This window comes from Salmo salar, chromosome ssa19 (assembly GCF_905237065.1).
Source record: "Salmo salar chromosome ssa19, Ssal_v3.1, whole genome shotgun sequence".
Taxonomy (NCBI): domain Eukaryota; kingdom Metazoa; phylum Chordata; class Actinopteri; order Salmoniformes; family Salmonidae; genus Salmo; species Salmo salar.
Window position 1 is genome coordinate 18,690,943 of NC_059460.1, and position 21,375 is coordinate 18,712,317.

Below are 21,375 nucleotides of genomic sequence, written 5' to 3' on the forward strand. Positions count from 1 at the left end.
TATAGAGCTAGACAGTAACATAACCCCTCCATAGAGCTAGACAGTAACATAACCCCTCCATAGAGCTAGACAGAACAGAACCCCTCCATAGAGCTAGACAGTAACATAACCCCTCTATAGAGCTAGACAGAACAGAACCCCTCCATAGAGCTAGACGGTAACATAACCCCTCTATAGAGCTAGACAGTAACATAACCTCTCTATAGAGCTAGACAGAACAGAACCCCTCTATAGAGCTAGACAGAACCCCTCCATAGAGCTAGACAGTAACATAACCCCTCTATAGAGCTAGACAGAACAGAACCCCTCTATAGAGCTAGACAGTAACATAACCCCTCTATAGAGCTAGACAGTAACATAACCCCTCTATAGAGCTAGACAGTAACATAACCCCTCTATAGAGCTAGACAGTAACATAACCCCTCTATAGAGCTAGACAGAACAGAACCCCTCCATAGAGCTAGACAGTAACATAACCTCTCTATAGAGCTAGACAGAACAGAACCCCTCCATAGAGCTAGACAGTAACATAACCCCTCTATAGAGCTAGACAGTAACATAACCCCTCCATAGAGCTAGACAGTAACATAACCCCTCCATAGAGCTAGACAGTAACATAACCCCTCCATAGAGCTAGACAGTAACATAACCCCTCTATAGAGCTAGACGGTAACATAACCCCTCTATAGAGCTAGACAGTAACAGTAGCTGGGTTGGGGTTGAGTGTTAAGCAAACCGGATAGGTGACATGACACATCTCTAGGACAACCCACTGTGGCAGGACCCCTTGATCAACCCTGCCCAATTAAAAAACAATTTCCTGCTGCTTGGCCGCTCTGTGAGAATGTCAATTAATGTGTGTGTGTGTGAGTGTGTGTGCATATCAGGTCATGTTCAGCCAACAAAGTGTCAGAGAGCGGCTCTTAGAAATCAGTCCTAGCAGTCGGTACAGCTATCGGTCTCCCTCGTTACTGGGGACACATTCCTTCTCCTCAAAGATTTGACATTTTAAAACTTTTGTATTTTTTAAACATAAGCCTGGGGCCAGCAACATCAACCAAACGCCTCCTTAATCTGCTTCCAAAGCATTTATTAAAAACTCCAAGTCCCACACCAAAAGGGCCCTGAGTAACCTGAACACTGGGACGGCGTTCCTTTCGAACGTTCAGTTCCCCCCGCGGTCATATTTCAGAGGTCATTTTTCCAGCTTTTTATTGTTTTTCAGGTTTATTTTTTCATTATTTGGTTTCATTTATTAGATCTTAATTTGCGAGAGAGGTCTGTTGTTTATTTTGGGCCGAGCAGAGCTGGTATGAGAAGGCTGCTCCCGCAGCGAAAGAAGGGGAGAGCGAGAGCGAGAATATCGTTTGACTTTTGTTTATCCATTCCACTTGCTTTGGCAATGTAAACATATGTTTCCCATGCCAATAAACCCCCTTGAACTGAACTGAGAGACAGAGAGAGCGAGAGATGACATGTTCCTAAGTAGGGAGCACTTTCTGTACCATCCGTCTACTCACCCCATATTTATTCTCCAAATATTCCATAACATTTTAGATACACACACCAGATAAAGAGCTGTGTTTAGTACACACACACACACACACACACACACACACACACACACACACACACACACACACACACACACACACACACACACACACACACACAGCCTCAAAGAGACAAACACCAGATAAAGTGTTCAGCTCAGTCCTTTCTTTCACAGTCGGGGGAAAATATTAGCATTAATAAGTCTGCACTGTGTAGCGCTGTTATTTCATCAGCTGCTTTGGGGTGATATGAGTTTCAGACAGAGTGATGGAGTAGGCTGATCGCTGGATAACATCTCAATTGCTTCTGGTGAGACGCCATAAGCCCTGGTGGTCGGCTGTGCTGTCCGGGTCCTCAGGGAGCGAGGGATAAATGTGTCAGTCACCTGCCTGTCTGTCTGATCTCGGACACATAAATAAAAAGGGGTCCTCACTCAAAAATATGATGCATAAAGATTTATTTTATGCATCATTTTTAAGTCTTTTTATTCTTTTCACTGCATCAGGGATAGAGTACAGAGACGTTTTGGCGAGCGTGATGGTCCTCTTTTGATCTCTGACACTGTCAAACCGCCCAGCTACCTACCAGCCCCCAACACCAGTAGCACTAAATGACTACAGATTTCCCTGTTTGAATGTGATGGGAAATCCTACCAAGTGCACCATCTATCTATATCATTCTACATGTCTTCTAATTGTCTGAACACCTTATATATGCTGAACAAAAATATAAACGCAACAATTTCAAAGATTTTACTGAGTTAGAGTTCATAGAAGGAAATCAGTCAATTTAAATAAATAAATTAGGCCCTAATCTATAGATTTCACATGACTGGGCAGGGGCGCAGCCTGGGAGGGCATAGGCCCACCCACTGGGAAGCTAGGTACAGCCAATCAGAATTCATTTTTCCCCACAAAAGGACTTCATTACAGACAGAAATACTCCTCAACACCCCCCCTCCCACAATCCCGCAGGTGAAGAAGCCGGACGTGGATGTCCTGGGCTGGCGTGGTTCGTGGTCTGTGGTTGTGAGGCCGGTTATATGAATTGTCAAATTCTCTAAAACGATGTTGGAGGCGGCTCATGGTAGAGAAATGAACAGTCAATTCTCTGGCAACAGCTCTGTTGGACATTCCTGCAGTCAACATGCCAATTGCATCTGTGGCACATTGTGTGGTGTGACAAAACTGCACATTTTAGAGTGGACTTTTATTGTCCCCAGCACAAGGTGCATCTGTGTAATGATCATACTGTTTAATCAGCTTCTTGATATGCCACACCTGTCAGGTGGATGGATTATCTTGGCACACTAACAGGGATGTAAACAAACGTGCGGGATCTTATGAAACATGGGACCAACACTTTACACGTTGAGTTTATATTGTTGTTCAGTATACATATGATAGATTTTACCAGATTTGTATAAAAAAATTACATTTCCAAATCCCAATGCATAAATACACCTCTATTTGTCACCCTGCAGCTGCCCCTCCTAACTCCATGTCTCCTAACTCTCTGCTAAAATGACAATTACACTGATTAGTAACCTCTGTCACCATCTTTACACATCTACACAATGCAGATTAGTAATCTCTTAAAACACACAGATAAACCTCTGCCTCCCACCTTCTTCACTAGGCTGAGACCACTCACTACAATCCGCCCTCTCTCTACAAAACTCCTTCCTGTGACATCACTTCCCCCAGACACGGGTTGTCACAAGGTGACGAATCGGTCAGTTCTGCAGCCTTACACTCTGTCACACTCCTCCCTGAGCTACTCACACACCCCTCTTCGAGTAACATTAGTGTTACCAGACACAGGTTGACACGGGGAGCGGAATCTGTCATCTACAGCAGGAATCCTAACATCACTCGCGACGTTGTCCACAGCTCTGTGGCCCATGGCTCTACCAAACTGTCGTCCACGTTCCGCGGCGTTCTGGAATTCACCCATAAAGCTCAAACTGGACGATTGAGGAGGAAGGATGGAAGGATGAGGAGATGGAGAGAATTGGATAGAGAGATGGAGGGATGAAAGAAGGAGGGATAGAGGGATGGGGCGGAGGAGAGAGCCCTTACAGGATTTATTTGGAAACAGGGTCTGTGCCAGTAATTGCCTAAAATGACTATAATAGTAATTGATGGTCTGGCTTTTCACTTTGTCTATACGAATTTCCACAACGGCTACGTAAACTCTGTCAAAGCCTGGACAGCCGAGACGAACACACTCTTTATCCATCAACTTTCTTTTTCCCTGTGTCTGTCGTTGGTTCGTCCGCCCTCTCTTTTTCATCCACTTCTTTGTCCTTTTGCTACTCTTTTTTTGGGTTGTGGTTGAGAGAGAGATGAGAGAGGGGACAAGAGAGGGGAGAGGTGGATGCGTCTGCAGACACACACACACACACACACACACACACACACACACACACACACACACACACACACACACACACACTCACAGACAAGGAGACAGGCTCTAATTAGAGCAAGCCTTGACCCCTAACCTCTGACATCATCTGCCTGTGTGTTAAAAGACCTGACATGTCTCCCTCTCTGACATCATCACAACGAGACACACAGACACATGAAGGAAGGACGTATGTGATCGACATCCTCACTGAGAGACAGACAGATGTTGGGAGGTGTGTGTGTGCTCATCTGTCTGCTGTGAACACCTGTGAGAACATATGAGACCTGTGAGGCCTGGAGAAGAACATCAGGAAAGGGCTGAACCAGGTCACTGTGCTATTGTAACGCCTTGGGGACAGGGTTCAGTGTCGTGCATAGGGGACAGGGTTCAGTGTCGTGCATAGGGGACAGGGTTCAGTGTCGTGCATAGGGGACAGGGTTCAGTGTCGTGCATAGGGGACAGGGTTCAGTGTCGTGCATAGGGGACAGGGTTCAGTGTCGTGCATAGGGGACAGGGTTCAGTGTCGTGCATAGGGGACAGGGTTCAGTGTCGTGCATAGGGGACAGGGTTCAGTGTCGTGCATAGGGGACAGGGTTCAGTGTCGTGCATAGGGGACAGGGTTCAGTGTCGTGCATAGGGGACAGGGTTCAGTGTCGTGCATAGGGGACAGGGTTCAGTGTCGTGCATAGGGGACAGGGTTCAGTGTCGTGCATAGGGGACAGGGTTCAGTGTCGTGCATAGGGGACAGGGTTCAGTGTCGTGCATAGGGGACAGGGTTCAGTGTCGTGCATAGGGGACAGGGTTCAGTGTCGTGCATAGGGGACAGGGTTCAGTGTCGTGCATAGGGGACAGGGTTCAGTGTCGTGCATAGGGGACAGGGTTCAGTGTCGTGCATAGGGGACAGGGTTCAGTGTCGTGCATAGGGGACAGGGTTCAGTGTCGTGCATAGGGGACAGGGTTCAGTGTCGTGCATAGGGGACAGGGTTCAGCGTCGTGCATAGGGGACAGGGTTCAGTGTCCTGCATAGGGGACAGGGTTCAGTGTCGTGCATAGGGGACAGGGTTCAGTGTCGTGCATAGGGGACAGGGTTCAGCGTCGTGCATAGGGGACAGGGTTCAGTGTCGTGCATAGGGGACAGGGTTCAGCGTCGTGCATAGGGGACAGGGTTCAGTGTCGTGCATAGGGGACAGGGTTCAGCGTCGTGCATAGGGGACAGGGTTCAGTGTCGTGCATAGGGGACAGGGTTCAGTGTCGTGCATAGGGGACAGGGTTCAGTGTCGTGCATTGGGGACAGGGTTCAGTGTCGTGCATAGGGGACAGGGTTCAGTGTCGTGCATAGGGGACAGGGTTCAGCGTCGTGCATAGGGGACAGGGTTCAGTGTCGTGCATAGGGGACAGGGTTCAGTGTCGTGCATAGGGGACAGGGTTCAGTGTCGTGCATAGGGGACAGGGTTCAGTGTCGTGCATAGGGGACAGGGTTCAGTGTCGTGCATAGGGGACAGGGTTCAGTGTCGTGCATAGGGGACAGGGTTCAGTGTCGTGCATAGGGGACAGGGTTCAGCGTCGTGCATAGGGGACAGGGTTCAGTGTCGTGCATAGGGGACAGGGTTCAGTGTCGTGCATTGGGGACAGTGTCGTGCATTGGGGACAGGGTTCAGCGTCGTGCATTGGGGACAGGGTTCAGTGTAGTGCATAGGGGACAGGGTTCAGCGTCGTGCATAGGGGACAGGGTTCAGTGTCGTGCATAGGGGACAGGGTTCAGTGTCGTGCATAGGGGACAGGGTTCAGTGTCGTGCATTGGGGACAGTGTCGTGCATTGGGGACAGGGTTCAGCGTCGTGCATTGGGGACAGGGTTCAGTGTAGTGCATAGGGGACAGGGTTCAGTGTCGTGCATAGGGGACAGGGTTCAGTGTCGTGCATAGGGGACAGGGTTCAGTGTCGTGCATAGGGGACAGGGTTCAGTGTCGTGCATAGGGGACAGGGTTCAGTGTCGTGCATAGGGGACAGGGTTCAGTGTCGTGCATAGGGGACAGGGGTTCAGTGTCGTGCATAGGGGACAGGGTTCAGTGTCGTGCATAGGGGACAGGGTTCAGCGTCGTGCATAGGGGACAGGGTTCAGTGTCGTGCATAGGGGACAGGGTTCAGTGTCGTGCATAGGGGACAGGGTTCAGTGTCGTGCATAGGGGACAGGGTTCAGTGTCGTGCATAGGGGACAGGGTTCAGTGTCGTGCATAGGGGACAGGGATCAGTGTCGTGCATATGGGACAGGGTTCAGTGTCGTGCATAGGGGACAGGGTTCAGTGTCGTGCATAGGGGACAGGGTTCAGTGTCGTGCATTGGGGACAGTGTCGTGCATTGGGGACAGGGTTCAGCGTCGTGCATTGGGGACAGGGTTCAGTGTAGTGCATAGGGGACAGGGTTCAGTGTCGTGCATAGGGGACAGGGGTTCAGTGTCGTGCATAGGGGACAGGGTTCAGTGTCGTGCATAGGGGACAGGGTTCAGTGTCGTGCATAGGGGACAGGGTTCAGTGTCGTGCATAGGGGACAGGGTTCAGTGTCGTGCATAGGGGACAGGGTTCAGTGTCGTGCATAGGGGACAGGGTTCAGTGTCCTGCATAGGGGACAGGGTTCAGTGTCGTGCATAGGGGACAGGGTTCAGTGTCGTGCATAGGGGACAGGGTTCAGTGTCGTGCATAGGGGACAGGGTTCAGTGTAGTGCATAGGGGACAGGGTTCAGTGTAGTGCATAGGGGACAGGGTTCAGTGTCGTGCATAGGGGACAGGGTTCAGTGTCGTGCATAGGGGACAGGGTTCAGTGTCGTGCATTGGGGACAGTGTCGTGCATTGGGGACAGGGTTCAGTGTCGTGCATTGGGGACAGGGTTCAGTGTCGTGCATTGGGGACAGGGTTCAGTGTCGTGCATAGGGGACAGGGTTCAGTGTCGTGCATTGGGGACAGGGTTCAGTGTCGTGCATAGGGGACAGGGTTCAGTGTCGTGCATAGGGGACAGGGTTCAGTGTCGTGCATTGGGGACAGTGTCGTGCATTGGGGACAGGGTTCAGTGTCGTGCATTGGGGACAGGGTTCAGTGTCGTGCATTGGGGACAGTGTCGTGCATTGGGGACAGGGTTCAGTGTCGTGCATAGGGGACAGGGTTCAGTGTCGTGCATAGGGGACAGGGTTCAGTGTCGTGCATAGGGGACAGGGTTCAGTGTCGTGCATAGGGGACAGGGTTCAGTGTCGTGCATAGGGGACGGGGTTCAGTGTCGTGCATAGGGGACAGGGTTCAGTGTCGTGCATTGGGGACAGGGTTCAGCGTCGTGCATTGGGGACAGGGTTCAGCGTCGTGCATAGGGGACGGGGTTCAGCGTCGTGCATAGGGGACGGGGTTCAGCGTCGTGCATAGGGGACGGGGTTCAGCGTCGTGCATAGGGGACGGGGTTCAGCGTCGTGCATAGGGGACGGGGTTCAGAGTCGTGCATAGGGGACAGGGTTCAGCGTCGTGCATAGGGGACAGGGTTCAGCGTCGTGCATTGGGGACAGGGTTCAGCGTCGTGCATTGGGGACAGGGTTCAGCGTCGTGCATAGGGGACAGGGTTCAGAGTCGTGCATAGGGGACAAGGGTTCAGCGTCGTGCATAGGGGACGGGGTTCAGCGTCGTGCATTGGGGACAGGGTTCAGCGTCGTGCATTGGGGACAGGGTTCAGTGTCGTGCATAGGGGACAGGGTTCAGTGTCGTGCATAGGGGACAGGGTTCAGAGTCGTGCATAGGGGACAGGGTTCAGCGTCGTGCATTGGGGACAGGGTTCAGCGTCGTGCATAGGGGACAGGGTTCAGTGTCGTGCATAGGGGACAGGGTTCAGCGTCGTGCATTGGGGACAGGGTTCAGTGTCGTGCATAGGGGACAGGGTTCAGTGTCGTGCATAGGGGACAGGGTTCAGCGTCGTGCATTGGGGACAGGGTTCAGTGTCGTGCATAGGGGACAGGGTTCAGTGTCGTGCATAGGGGACAGGGTTCAGCGTCGTGCATAGGGGACAGTGTTCAGCGTCGTGCATAGGGGACAGGGTTCAGTGTCGTGCATAGGGGACAGGGTTCAGTGTCGTGCATAGGGGACAGGGTTCAGCGTCGTGCATTGGGGACAGGGTTCAGCGTCGTGCATAGGGGACAGGGTTCAGTGTCGTGCATAGGGGACAGGGTTCAGTGTGCGTGCATTGGGGACAGGGTTCAGCGTCGTGCATTGGGGACAGGGTTCAGTGTCGTGCATTGGGGACAGGGTTCAGTGTCGTGCATTGGGGACAGGGTTCAGTGTCGTGCATTGGGGACAGGGTTCAGTGTCGTGCATTGGGGACAGGGTTCAGTGTCGTGCATTGGGGACAGGGTTCAGTGTCGTGCATAGGGGACAGGGTTCAGTGTCGTGCATAGGGGACAGGGTTCAGTGTCGTGCATAGGGGACAGGGTTCAGTGTCGTGCATAGGGGACAGGGTTCAGTGTCGTGCATAGGGGACAGTGTCGTGCATTGGGGACAGGGTTCAGTGTCGTGCATTGGGGACAGGGTTCAGTGTCGTGCATAGGGGACAGGGTTCAGTGTCGTGCATTGGGGACAGGGTTCAGTGTCGTGCATTGGGGACAGGGTTCAGTGTCGTGCATAGGGGACAGGGTTCAGTGTCGTGCATAGGGGACAGGGTTCAGTGTCGTGCATAGGGGACAGGGTTCAGTGTCGTGCATAGGAGGGGACAGGGTTCAGTGTCGTGCATAGGGGACAGTGTTCAGTCGTGCATAGGGGACAGGGTTCAGTGTCGTGCATAGGGGACAGGGTTCAGTGTCGTGCATAGGGGACAGGGTTCAGTGTCGTGCATAGGGGACAGGGTTCAGTGTCGTGCATAGGGGACAGGGTTCAGTGTCGTGCATAGGGGACAGGGTTCAGTGTCGTGCATAGGGGACAGGGTTCAGTGTCGTGCATAGGGGACAGGGTTCAGTGTCGTGCATAGGGGACAGGGTTCAGTGTCGTGGTTGTGACGGAGTTCAAGAGAAAAGTTAAAGAACGTATTCAGACCCCTTGACTTTTTCCACATTTAGTTATGTTACAGCCTGAATTTAAAATAGAATACATTTCAATTTTTTTCTCATTGGCCTACATGTTATTATTATTTTATTTTTTTAACAAATGAATACAAAATTTGAAAAAGCTGAAATGTCTTGATAAGTATTCAACCCCTTTGTTAGGGCACGCCTAAATAAGTTCAGGAGTAGTAATATTCTTAAAAAGTCACATAATAAGTAATATAGACTCACTTTATGTGCAATAATAGTGTTTAACATGATAGGGGATAACAAAAAATAATTTAAACAGACATTGAATATCCCTTTAAGCATGGTGAAGTTCTTAATTATATTTTGTATGGTGTACATTTGTGGCATCCTTCATAACTCACTTTTCCGGAGAGGGAGGAAACGTCTTTTGGGTGGGACGTTAAACAGCTGTCCTGACTCTCTGTGGTCACTAAATATTCCATGGCACTTATCGTAAGAATAGGGGTGTTAACCCCGGTGTCCTGACTAAATCCCCAATCTGGCCCCCATACCATATACAGAATACAAATATTCCAAAACATGCAACATGGAACTAAATAATACTGTAATAATAATATAATAAATATATATATATATATGTAGTAATACTGCAAGAAAACATGGCAAAGCAATTACCTTTTGGTCCTGAATACAAAGCATTAGGTTTGGGGCAAATCCAATACATTACAGTACCACTCTCCATATTTTTAAGCATAGTGGTGGCTGCATCATGTTATGGGTATGTTTATTATCGTTAAGGACTGCAGAGTTTTTCAGGACAAAAAGAAACAGAATAGAGCTAAGCACAGGCAAATCCTAGAGGAAATCCTGGTTCAGTCTGCTTTCCACCAGATAATGGGAGATTAATTCACCTTTCAGTAGGACAATAACATAAAACACAAGGCCAAATCTACACTGGAGTTGTTAACCAAGAAGACAGTGAATTTTCCTGAGTGGCCGAGTTACAGTCTTGACTTAAATCTACCTGAAAATGGTTGTTTAGCAACCAATTTGACAGAGCTTGAAGAATTTAGAATCCAGGTGTGGAAAGCTCTTAAGAGACTTACCCAGAAAGACTGACAGCTGTAATTTCTGCCAAAAGAACATCTACAAAATATTGACTCAGGGGTGTGAATACTTATGTAAATTTGACATATGTGTATTTAATTTGATATAAATTAGCAAACATCTCTAAAAACATGTTTTAACTTTGTCATCACGGTGTATTGAGAGATAAAAAAAAATATTTTATCCATTTTGGCTGTAGTACAACAAAATGTGGAATAAATCAAGGGGTATGAATACTTTGAAGGAACTGTATATGTACTATGCTTCTTTGTAAAAACCTACAGTGGAGACAGAATCCGGCGTATTGGAAAAAGCGAACAGGGTTGAGTGTGAGCAGCCTTAAGGGCACAGAGTTAGTGCAGAGAATAAAGGGGATAAAACGTGTAGGAAGATGAGCATCGTGAATAGGGAATGGGGTTTAGTGTGTACAGCTGAAAGGAAACAGGGTTCATCAAATCATTCAGTACCCGAGTAATTTCCAGATCCGGTGGACAGGGCCGGCATGGTTCCTGCCTTGCTGTGGAATATCAGAGTGAGGTATGAAAGTAGCACTGCTCAGCCACACTGCAGCAGCAGGCAAGGGAAGGGTAGAGGGCAGGTTCAGTCTCCTTTCCTCTCCTCTGTCACCCCCAGTCCAAGGTGTCTCTGTCCAGGATTTATACCATGGGTGGCCGGCGTTCCCTAAAAGAGAGAGGAGGGCAGGAATTTAGGCACTGCGCTTCACCGCACCCAACGTCACACACACGAGGTGTGTGTGTGTGTGTGTGTGTGTGTGTAGGTTGTTGGACCTGGAAGAAAGCGGATGTACATATCAATGAAGGAAGTTATTCAGCAGATGAGAGCAAAAATGTGTTGGTTCGTAATCACGGAGGGTCAACTGTGAACACACACACACACACACACACACACACACACACACCCCATTCCAGACCTTCGTTATTCCCCCTTTCAACGGCCAGCGGAAACATAGGAAACACAATCCGGCTCATGGGAGAACACTGCAGACCAGACCTGTGAAAAATCAAATGAGCCTGGAAATGCGGCGCTTTGTAAATACAACCAGTGAACTGTGAACCCATCCACAGAGAAAACGGAGAGAACGAGGGGAAAATTAAAAACACAAAAACAAAACACTGAGAAAATCATTTGGCCATTAATCTACCCCCTCAGACTCAGACACACACACAAACACACATCTCTGGCCTATTAAACACAGCGAGTGAAAAACAGCTCACGTACTGCTAGGCTAATTGGAACAAGATTCCTGGATATACCTTGTATCCCTGAAAGACGTGTGTCCCCCCCATTTTCAGATTCCCTATCAAGGTGGAGGATTCCAGGAATGTCAGGAGTCAGGACAACAGAGGAAGAAACATGCACACCCCTACAGTACACACACATCCTCAATACAGTACACACACAGCATCCTCAATACAGTACACACACAGCATCCTCAATACAGTACACACACAGCATCCTCAATACAGTACACACACAGCATCCTCAATACAGTACACACACAGCATCCTCAATACAGTACACACACATCCTCAATACAGTACACACACAGCATCCTCAATACAGTACACACACATCCTCAATACAGTACACACACATCCTCAATACAGTACACACACATCCTCAATACAGTACACACACACATCCTCAATACAGTACACACACATCCTCAATACAGTACACACACCACATCCTCAATACAGTACACACGCACATCCTCAATACAGTACACACACAGCATCCTCAATACAGTACACACACAGCATCCTCAATACAGTACACACACAGCATCCTCAATACAGTACACACACACATCCTCAATACAGTACACACACAGCATCCTCAATACAGTACACACACAGCATCCTCAATACAGTACACACACACATCCTCAATACAGTACACACACACATCCTCAATACAGTACACACACAGCATCCTCAATACAGTACACACACAGCATCCTCAATACAGTACACACACACATCCTCAATACAGTACACACACGCACATCCTCAATACAGTACACACGCACATCCTCAATACAGTACACACGCACATCCTCAATACAGTACACACACAGCATCCTCAATACAGTACACACACAGCATCCTCAATACAGTACACACGCATCCTCAATACAGTACACACGCATCCTCAATACAGTACACACGCACATCCTCAATACAGTACACACACACATCCTCAATACAGTACACACGCACATCCTCAATACAGTACACACGCACATCCTCAATACAGTACACACACACATCCTCAATACAGTATACACGCACATCCTCAATACAGTACACACACATCCTCAATACAGTACACATACAATACACAAACACACACATCCTCAATACAGTACACACACATCCTCAATACAGTACACACACATCCTCAATACAGACATACGCCATGCATGCACGCACGCACACACCCACAGACGCTCACACTCAGGCCCTCGATCACACATACCCTCACATATTATTTTTCTAGCGCTTTATAAAGTGGGTGGTTTGAGCCCTGAATGCTGATTGGCCGTATACCACGGGTATGATAAAACATGTATTTTTACTGCTCTAATTACGATGTTAACCAGTTTATAGTAGCAATAGGGCTCCTGAATGGCGCAGCGGTCTAAGGCACTGCATCGCAGTGCTTGAGGCGTCACTACAGACATGCTGCTTCGAATCCAGGCTGTATCACAAACGGTCGTGATCGGGAGTCACATAGGGCGACGCACAATTGGCCCAGCATTGTCAGGGTTTGGCCGGGGTAGGCCGTCATTGTAAATAAGAATTTGTTCTTAACTGACTTGCCTAGTTAAATAAAGGTCACTTTTTAAAAATACTTGTTTTATTAAAAAGGCACCTCAAGGGTTTGTGGTATATGGCCAACATACCACAGCTAAGGGCTATTCTTAGACATGAAGCAAAAATATTGGCCATATACCACACCCCTCGGGCCTTATTGCTTAAATATAACATGACATATCATGTGTGATGTCTGTGCAGGTGGGAATGTCTGAGCGCTAGCTGTAGTCATTGAGTCAGAGCACTGGGTCTGGGGAGGCCTCAGAGGACATTACCTATTGACCTCTGTACTCCAGCCAACCGCAGCAGACACAGGCAGGTGCTGCTACTGTAGAACAGCAGCAGGCCGGCATTAGGGACGCACGCACGCACGCACGCACGCACGCACGCACGCACACGCACACACGCACACACGCACACACACACACACACACACACACACACACACACACACACACTAGGGCTGGGCCTGTGGTGGCATCCCCTAGGAGACCACAGCCCCTTGCCCCCCAGTCTTTCATCCACCCCTCCTCGACCCTCCACTCATGGCTGGCCACGACTCACGCATCGCTTATTAAACACTTTACTGTTCCCTACCACACACACTCTCCTGTATGCCCCCCCCCCTTCCCCCAAAACACACACCCTCCCCCGTATGCTCCATTTCTCCCCCTGGTCCCTTCATTAGGCCCCAGGGGCAACTACCTACCATGTCCCTATCCCTCTCTCTATCCTTCCTCCCTTGATAACCATGCTGCTCAGGTCTAGACTACCACATGCTTCAGCAGCCTAGGCAGTCATCAAAGCTCAGCTTTAAATGTAGAGAACGGTGACCAGCCAATAACATTTAACCTAAGGCTCCTGCCTAACAAAATGGGGCTCAATGACCCACCCTAGATTTGGTCCCCCAAAGTCCAGTCTGCTCCACTCTCTGTCTGAACCCCATATGATACAACACAGGAAGCACAACACAGGAGGGCTTAAAGGCAGAAAGAACAGCTAGAGTAGACAAATCCCACTCTGAAATGAGCCACAGCCACCTACTGTATCTGGTCCCCTCCTTCCTGGTCTCCTTCCTGGTCTCCTTCCCGGCTACATTGTTCCTATGGTGGCGGCTGACTTCTGACAGCTATTGGTCCCATGCGGAGTGAGGGTGGTTCCGGAGCGCTGTGTGTCAGGGTGTTCTGACCGGCCGTTTGGCTGCTGCTGCAGGCAGCTAGCTAGCTAACAACGCTAACACGCAAACGAGCTTCCAGGCAGATCCACCACGCTCTGCACTCTCTAAGGCCAAAATACCTCCATCAGGACCCCCTTCAGCAGGTCTAAAACACACACACACACACACACACACACACACACACACACACACTCTCCGTTGGACCCCCCCAGCGGAGACCAGAACACTGGGTCAAAGGGTGTTGGAGCGTGCACTAACTATTCAGCCTCAGGAACGACACACAGCCGAGCTGAGACCTATGTGGCTTGGGGCTTTAGCGGTGTTTGGCGAAGCTGCTGGGTGTAAATCAGCGGAGACGCTAGCTCATGTTGCGTAACGGTGTCTGACACGCCGGGTTGTGAACGCACCTCGGGGACGACCCTTACCTCCAGGTGAGGAAAAACCTGCTGCGGAAAATATCACCTCAGCAACATTACCCAGGAAAGACTGCAGGCAGACCCAAACCCCAGTCATTTAACACACACACATTTAGTTCCAGGAGTTTGACGTTTTTCAGGCCAGAAGTTTTTGAAATCCGGAGGTAAGACGTGGTGAATTCACAGAACAACAGTAAAGGACGTATGACTTTTCCCTTCCGAGGGGGGAAGTGGAGGACGGCGGACAGTTTAGACCACGCAGCTCCTTTGTTACGCCTGCTAGATTTGGAGCACAGCTGTCTTTCTACACACACACAGCGAGAGTAAATGTATAGACCAAACCGTCAAGTGCAATCAAAGTTCAGTCCTGTTCCACACCATAAGCCTACATATATCCCATTAAAAAAATGCTAAAGAGACCAGCAGAGACCCGGTGTAAGTCCCAAATGGCACCCTGTTCCCTTTCTAGTGCACTACAGACCACAGGGCTCGGGTCAAAAGTAGTACACTACATAGGGAACATGGCGCCATTTGGGACAGAGAAGGTGCAGCTCAGCGACAGCAGGCTCCTCAGGCCTGGACCACAGGATCCTACAAGATCTCTCCAACAGCTCTGAACACAAAGGACAAAAGCAGCAACAGCAGCAACTGAGCTCATGTCAAAAGAATTGACCCGCGCTAAACCAGCCCTGTATTTCACAGCCACAGAGCAGGGTAAGGGACAAGGCTAAGGTATAGTCATACCAGTGTGATTGGAATGACAGACGGAGACAGAGGGGGACTTGTTAGGGAGATTGATCTGCCTGCCTTCTAGTGCTGCAGGATTCAGGAATATCAAACGGCATCCCTAGGAGGAATTACAGCAATTTTCCCAAATCAAAGTGGGATCCATCTTTCCGTCCGGGGCCTTGGGAAGGCCAGGAAGCGTACCGCGGCACCGAGAGCACCTGAGACTTTTACGGCGCCCGAAAGGCCTGTAACCACTGAACTTCAAGACAGTCCAAGTCAAGATGCTTTATTCAGCCATGGCTTGGTTCTCCTCTGTACAAATCACACAGAATCAGGTTTGAGTGTAGAGGGGGGAGGCAAAGCAACTTTGCCATGTGGAGAGAAGAGCCTGATCACAATGAAAGTTTTTTTTTTTTGACAATGAAAGGTATGCTTTCTACTTCTCCCATGTGTTAGACACACAGAGCGCCCTGAAAGGGTCCTGCTGCCATCTAGAGGCCCAATATCCAACTACAGCCAGAATCCCCTCAACTCTTACTACAACACAGCTGGAAGACACCCTGGACAAGGCAAGCTGCAGCAGCTTACCAAACAAAGGAATGCTTGCATCACATGTTAGGAGACACGCTGTATTTGTTTAGTCTTGCTCAGTGTGAAACCTGAAGTCCCATCAGTTATTTGAAGAGAGGGATGAAGACGGGTTGTTATTTTTTTACCCTTTTCAAAAACAGGCCCGGGCTTGGCTAGGATGGGAGGAGGACCCAGGGACCCAGCTGGAAGTCGAAGAGAAGGAGACAGAAGGGATGAGGAAAAACAGGTTATGAAAACACACGCTCTTACTCCGACAATAAAAACTATACTATCCTCCAAACCTCTGACATCAAAACACACTCTTCACTATCCTTTGAGGTTCAGATATGATAGCCTAGGTTACTCAAATGTCCAGTACTGAGAGAAAAAACATTCTCTGGAACACAACACTTGGCTGCACCAAACATGAAGACAACGTGAGAGAAAAAAAGTGTAGGGGTCTCAAGTGAGACACGGAAAGAGTTGGGAAATGGTTACGCAGGCAGCAGACTTCTGCAGGCATGCTATGCTCTGTCTATACATTCCCTGGGTTGGCAGTACATTCGTAGAAAAAAAGGGTTCCAAAAGGGTTCTTTGCCTGTCCCCATAGAAGAACCCTTTTTGGTTCCAGGTAAAACCCTTTTTCATTCCTGTGGATAAGATTCTACATGGAACCCAAAATGGTTCTACTTGAAACCAAAAGGGAGGGAACCAACAAGGGTTCTCCAATGGGGACACCCGAAGAACTCTTTTAGGTTTTGTATGGTACCTTTTTTTGTAAGAGTTTAGAGCCCGACCGATAGATTGGTTCACCAGTAAGATAGTCCGATATTGGCCTTTCACAGCTATATTAGTAAATAACTCCACGATAACTGATATTGAATAAATAGGATGAGAAAAGGGAATTTCATGCTGATCTGAACACTTCTGGACATTCTCATGATGTGTCATTATTGTCACAATGCATTAAATCAACATTTGAAGCATAGTTATTGGACAGTTGCTCTTTTGGATGGCAATTGATGGAAATGACACTAGTTTCCTGCTGTAAAATAGTATATCGGCAGATATTAGTATCGCTATGTTTTGTACCCCCCCCAAAAAAAAATTTGGGAATCGTGTCAGACCACAAAAAAACATAGCGGTCAGGAGTGGAGTCTGACAGCCCCAGCATGCTGTTGGGTGATTGAGTTTTCTCCGTGGAGGCCAGACACTGGCCTGGAGGAGTATAGGCCTACCTCATCTCGTCCATCCGTACACACACACTGATCCTCCTTCCCCATAAATATCGCAATACTACTATTGAGCTAGTTGGCTGTACCTGCACCAAAACCTTTATGGCTTGTTCGCCACCTTTTTAAATAGGGAGACAATTTGTTTTCAGCACTTTTATTTCCATGATGGGATCAAAACACATTTTCTCATGGCTCTCTCTTGTCCCTCTGCAGCAGACATATAGTGAGCAATATGTTAGGAACAACAAATCACAAAATCACAGTATCGAATTGCATACAAGTATCGTGATAATTACGTATCGTGAGGTCCCCCCGCAATTCTCAGCCCTAATCAATGAGTCCTCCTCTTTTGGAAGTCCTATTTTTATAAAGCAAATCCATCTGACCCAGGTGAAGCACTATGTAAACCCCGCTGTGCCAATCTGGTGTCACGATGTGCCAAGTTTAAATTCAAGTTCATCAACCAAGTCCCTCCAGGTCTTACCAGAACCATCTAATACTCAATTACGTTAAATTGACTCAACTGACTTACCTTTATAAAGCCACACGTCTTGCACTGGCCTACAACAGGATTGTGGAATGATCAATATTATCAGATTGGAAATGCTTATATGTTCCACCTAACTGACTGAACATACTGTGGCTGTAAACCCTGGCTCCTGTATGTACAGGTATGTAGCGGGACCAGGTTCTGAGCTCACTGGTGCCCTCTCCTGGGAGTGACCCGATAGTGAACACAGCAAGTGGGACATCTAGAGTCCCACATACTTCCAGTGTCCAACTACTGAATCGCCAAGCGAGAAAAGAAAACACAAGTATGTATACCACACCACTCTGCCTCCTTTATCTCCAATGTCTCTAAATCCAACCTTAGATCCCCTCCGTCAGTGAGTCTGAGCCCTGAATGAGTGTATCTGAGCGCTGGGTCTCTCTAATTCTCCGTCTCGTAATCTTTTGCCGCGGAAGTGACTCACGCCTCAGACGCAGGCTGTTTTTAAAGGCATGCCGTGTCAGTAGTGGTCACGTGCGGTTTTAAGAGGACACTATCTTGTTTTCACATGTGTGCGCACGCTCCCAATAAAGAGAAAACGGTGTCAGGAAGAAGCACGCTCCCAATAAAGAGAAAACGGTGTCAGGAAGAGCACGCTCTTCCAGTCCATAAAACATGTCCAAATATTTCTGCTGTGATTTTGCCTGGTTAGAGAGAGCGAAACAGAGGGGGAGAGATGGATGGAGAGATTGAGAGAGAGTGGGAGATACACAGCGAGGAAGAGAAGTGTGGATGGATAGCGGGTGTGGGTTTAAGGGGGTTTAGTGTTTACAGAGTAGACTGAGTGTGATATAAATGAGGGGTCCCTTCCCTTCAAGTTCCAGTAGGGGTGTCAGTCTATTACAGTGTTACAGGTTGTGTCCCAAATGGAACCCTATTTACCCTAAGGCACCCTATTCCCTAGCTATATGGGCCCTGGTGCCATTTGAAAGGCATTCACAGAGCAGTGTTCCAGAGGAGTAGCCATGGCAATGATTCAGCAAGATCATTCAGCAAAGCAATAAAGAAAGTGAATATTAAAATACTAGGAACAAGCAAAATACATGTACCACAGACACCCGACACCCCCCCTAATAATACACGCACAACACAGCCGCAGTACGTTTCATGGACCGGGTATAATTACAGTGTATTAAACAGTTGGCACGTAAAACTCTTGTGCACTCATACACTACATTTTGTTAAATATTAATACTAAAATCCACCTGGATCCGGGAGCGAAACGCTGTTTGTGGAAAATATAAAAATACATTGCTGGATGGTTAAGAAGTGTGTGTGTACACATTGTTCAATAGTTGCACTGTTCTCCAGAGGCATGCCAGAATGTCTCCGTCTCATCCTATTAGGCAGGCTGCACTGGACTATCACACACAGTCTTGTACAACTAACCTTGTAGGGACACAAAATTCAGTCCCATTCTAAATCCTATTTTCCCCAACCCTAACCCCAAAACCTTAACCCTAACCCTAGATCCTAAACCTATCCCCAAAACTAACCCCTAGATCCTCACCCTAAAACTAACTCTAGATCCTAACCCTAAAACTAACCCTAGATCCTCACCCTAGAGCCTCACCCTAAAACTAACCCTAGAGCCTCACCCTAAAACTAACCCTAGAGCCTCACCCTAAAACTAACCCTAGAGCCTCACCCTAAAACTAACCATAGATCCTCACCCTAAAACTAACCCTAGAGCCTCACCCTAAAACTAACCCTAGATCATAACCCTAAAACTAACCCTAGATCTTAACCCTAAAACTAACTCTAGATCCTCACCCTAAAACTAACCCTAGATCCTAACCCTAAAACTAACTCTAGATCCTAACCCTAAAACTAACCCGCGCTCCTTCGGATCTAGTATAGTTAAACACATCCTATTAGAAGTAGCTGGAAGAGCAGGGCAGAGGATTTAGCTGTGTTTGGGGGATGTGCCAAACGGCCAGCCGGGAGGCTGCAGGCCGGTATTAGTTGGTAATAGTTGTTAAGTTTATGCGGGATTGGGGTTCTTAAATTAAGACAGCTACAACCCAGGGCTGGCTGTGTAGTGTTCCTGGCCTGAGAAAGGGAGAGAGAGGGACGAGGGAGGGAGATGCAGGCAGCAAGGTGTGTGAGCAAAGAAATGGATGACAGAAGGAGGTACTACTCTATCATGTCTGATGGAAAGAGCACATCCCTGCTTTTTGGATGTAAATTAAAGGGATACTTCAGGATTTTGGTAATGATGCCCTTTATCTACTTCCCCAGAGTCAGATGAATGTTCATGTCTCTGTGTATAATATGAAGGAAGTTATAGGTAATTTCGCAAGCCAATGCTAACTAGCGCTAGCTCAATAACTGGAAGTCTATTGTTATCTACTAGCATGCAAGGAGAGCTGAAGTACAAATAGCAGTATCAATCAAAACTTTTCACCACTTTTTAACTGTCTGAATACTATGGAATATCTCCATCAAATACCTCACAGAAGATCTCAAGATCTCTTAAAACCTCTTCGGGATAGGGGGCAGTATTTTCACGGCCGGATGAAAAACGTACCCAAATTAAACTGCCTGCAACTTGGGCCCAGAAGGTAGGATATGCATATTATTATTTGGATAGAAAACACTCTGAAGTTTCTAAAACTGTTTGAATGATGTCTGTGAGTATAACAGAACTCACATGGCAGGCAAAAACCTGAGAGAAATCCAACCAGGAAGTGGGAAATCAGAGGTTGTAGTTTTTTCAAGTGATTGCCTTTATTGTATACAGTGACTATGGGTTCATTTTGCACTTCCTAAAGCTTCCACCAGATGTCAACAGTCTTTAGAACCTTGTTTGAGGATTCTATGGTGAATTTGATGGGAATAACAGCCCAAGGAAGTAGGTGTCCCATTATAAGGCATGGGTACAGTCACGCGGAAGGACATGGGAGCGAGCTGAGTTCATATTCACTCCTAAAGAGAACGGATAGGTCCGGTTGGAATTTTATTGAAGATATATGTAAAAACAACCTAAAGATTGATTCTATACATCGTTTGACATGTTTCTACAAACTGTAGTATAACTTTTTTTACTTTTCGTCTGGACTAAGTAAGCACGCGCGTTGTGGGTTTGGATAGTGAACCTAAACGCGCAAACAAAATGGATGTATTTGGACATAAATATGAACTTTATCGAAACATTTATTGTGGAGCTGGGGTTCCTGGGAGTGCATTCTGATGAAGATAATCAAAGGTAAGTGAATATTTATAATGTAATTTCTTAGTTTTATTGACTCCAAGATGGCGGGTTTCTGTTTGTTAGTTGTTGGTGTCTTCTGGGCTGTACTCAGATTATTGCAAATTGTGCTTTCGCCGTGAACCTTTTTTTTTAAATCTGACAAAGCGGTAGCATTTAGGAGAAGTCTATCTATAATTCTATGCATAACACTTGTATATTGATCAAAGTTTATGATGAGTATTTCTGTAATATGTGTGCTCATTGCTCATTCACTGGATGGTTTGGAGGGAAAACATTTCTGAACATTACGCGCCAATGTAAAATGGGTTTTTTGGATATAAATATGAACATTATCGAGCAAAACATACATGTATTGTGTAACATGAAGTCCTATGAGTGCCATCTGATGAAGATCATCAAAGGTTAGTGAATATTTTAGCTGTACTTTTGGTTTTTGTGATGCATCTAGTTGCTTGGAAAATGGCTGTCTGGCTTTTCTTGTTTAGGTGGTGTCCTAACATAATCTAATGTTTTGCTTTCGCTGTAAAACCTTTTTGAAAAT

At 47.6% G+C, this 21,375-nt stretch overlaps 1 protein-coding gene across 6 annotated transcripts in view; it reads right to left on the reverse strand.

Annotated features, from left to right (window-relative positions):
* Positions 1-21,375, reverse strand: part of mpp7a (MAGUK p55 scaffold protein 7a) — a 339,487-nt gene that overhangs the window by 235,026 nt on the left and 83,086 nt on the right. For all 6 annotated transcript variants that reach the window (XM_014157501.2, XM_045702141.1, XM_014157503.2 and 3 more), the window contains one exon: positions 10,571-10,784. In XM_014157501.2, the coding sequence (XP_014012976.1) occupies positions 10,571-10,607 (37 nt within the window). In that variant the 5' untranslated portion in view covers positions 10,608-10,784. The remainder of the gene's footprint in view (positions 1-10,570; positions 10,785-21,375) is intronic.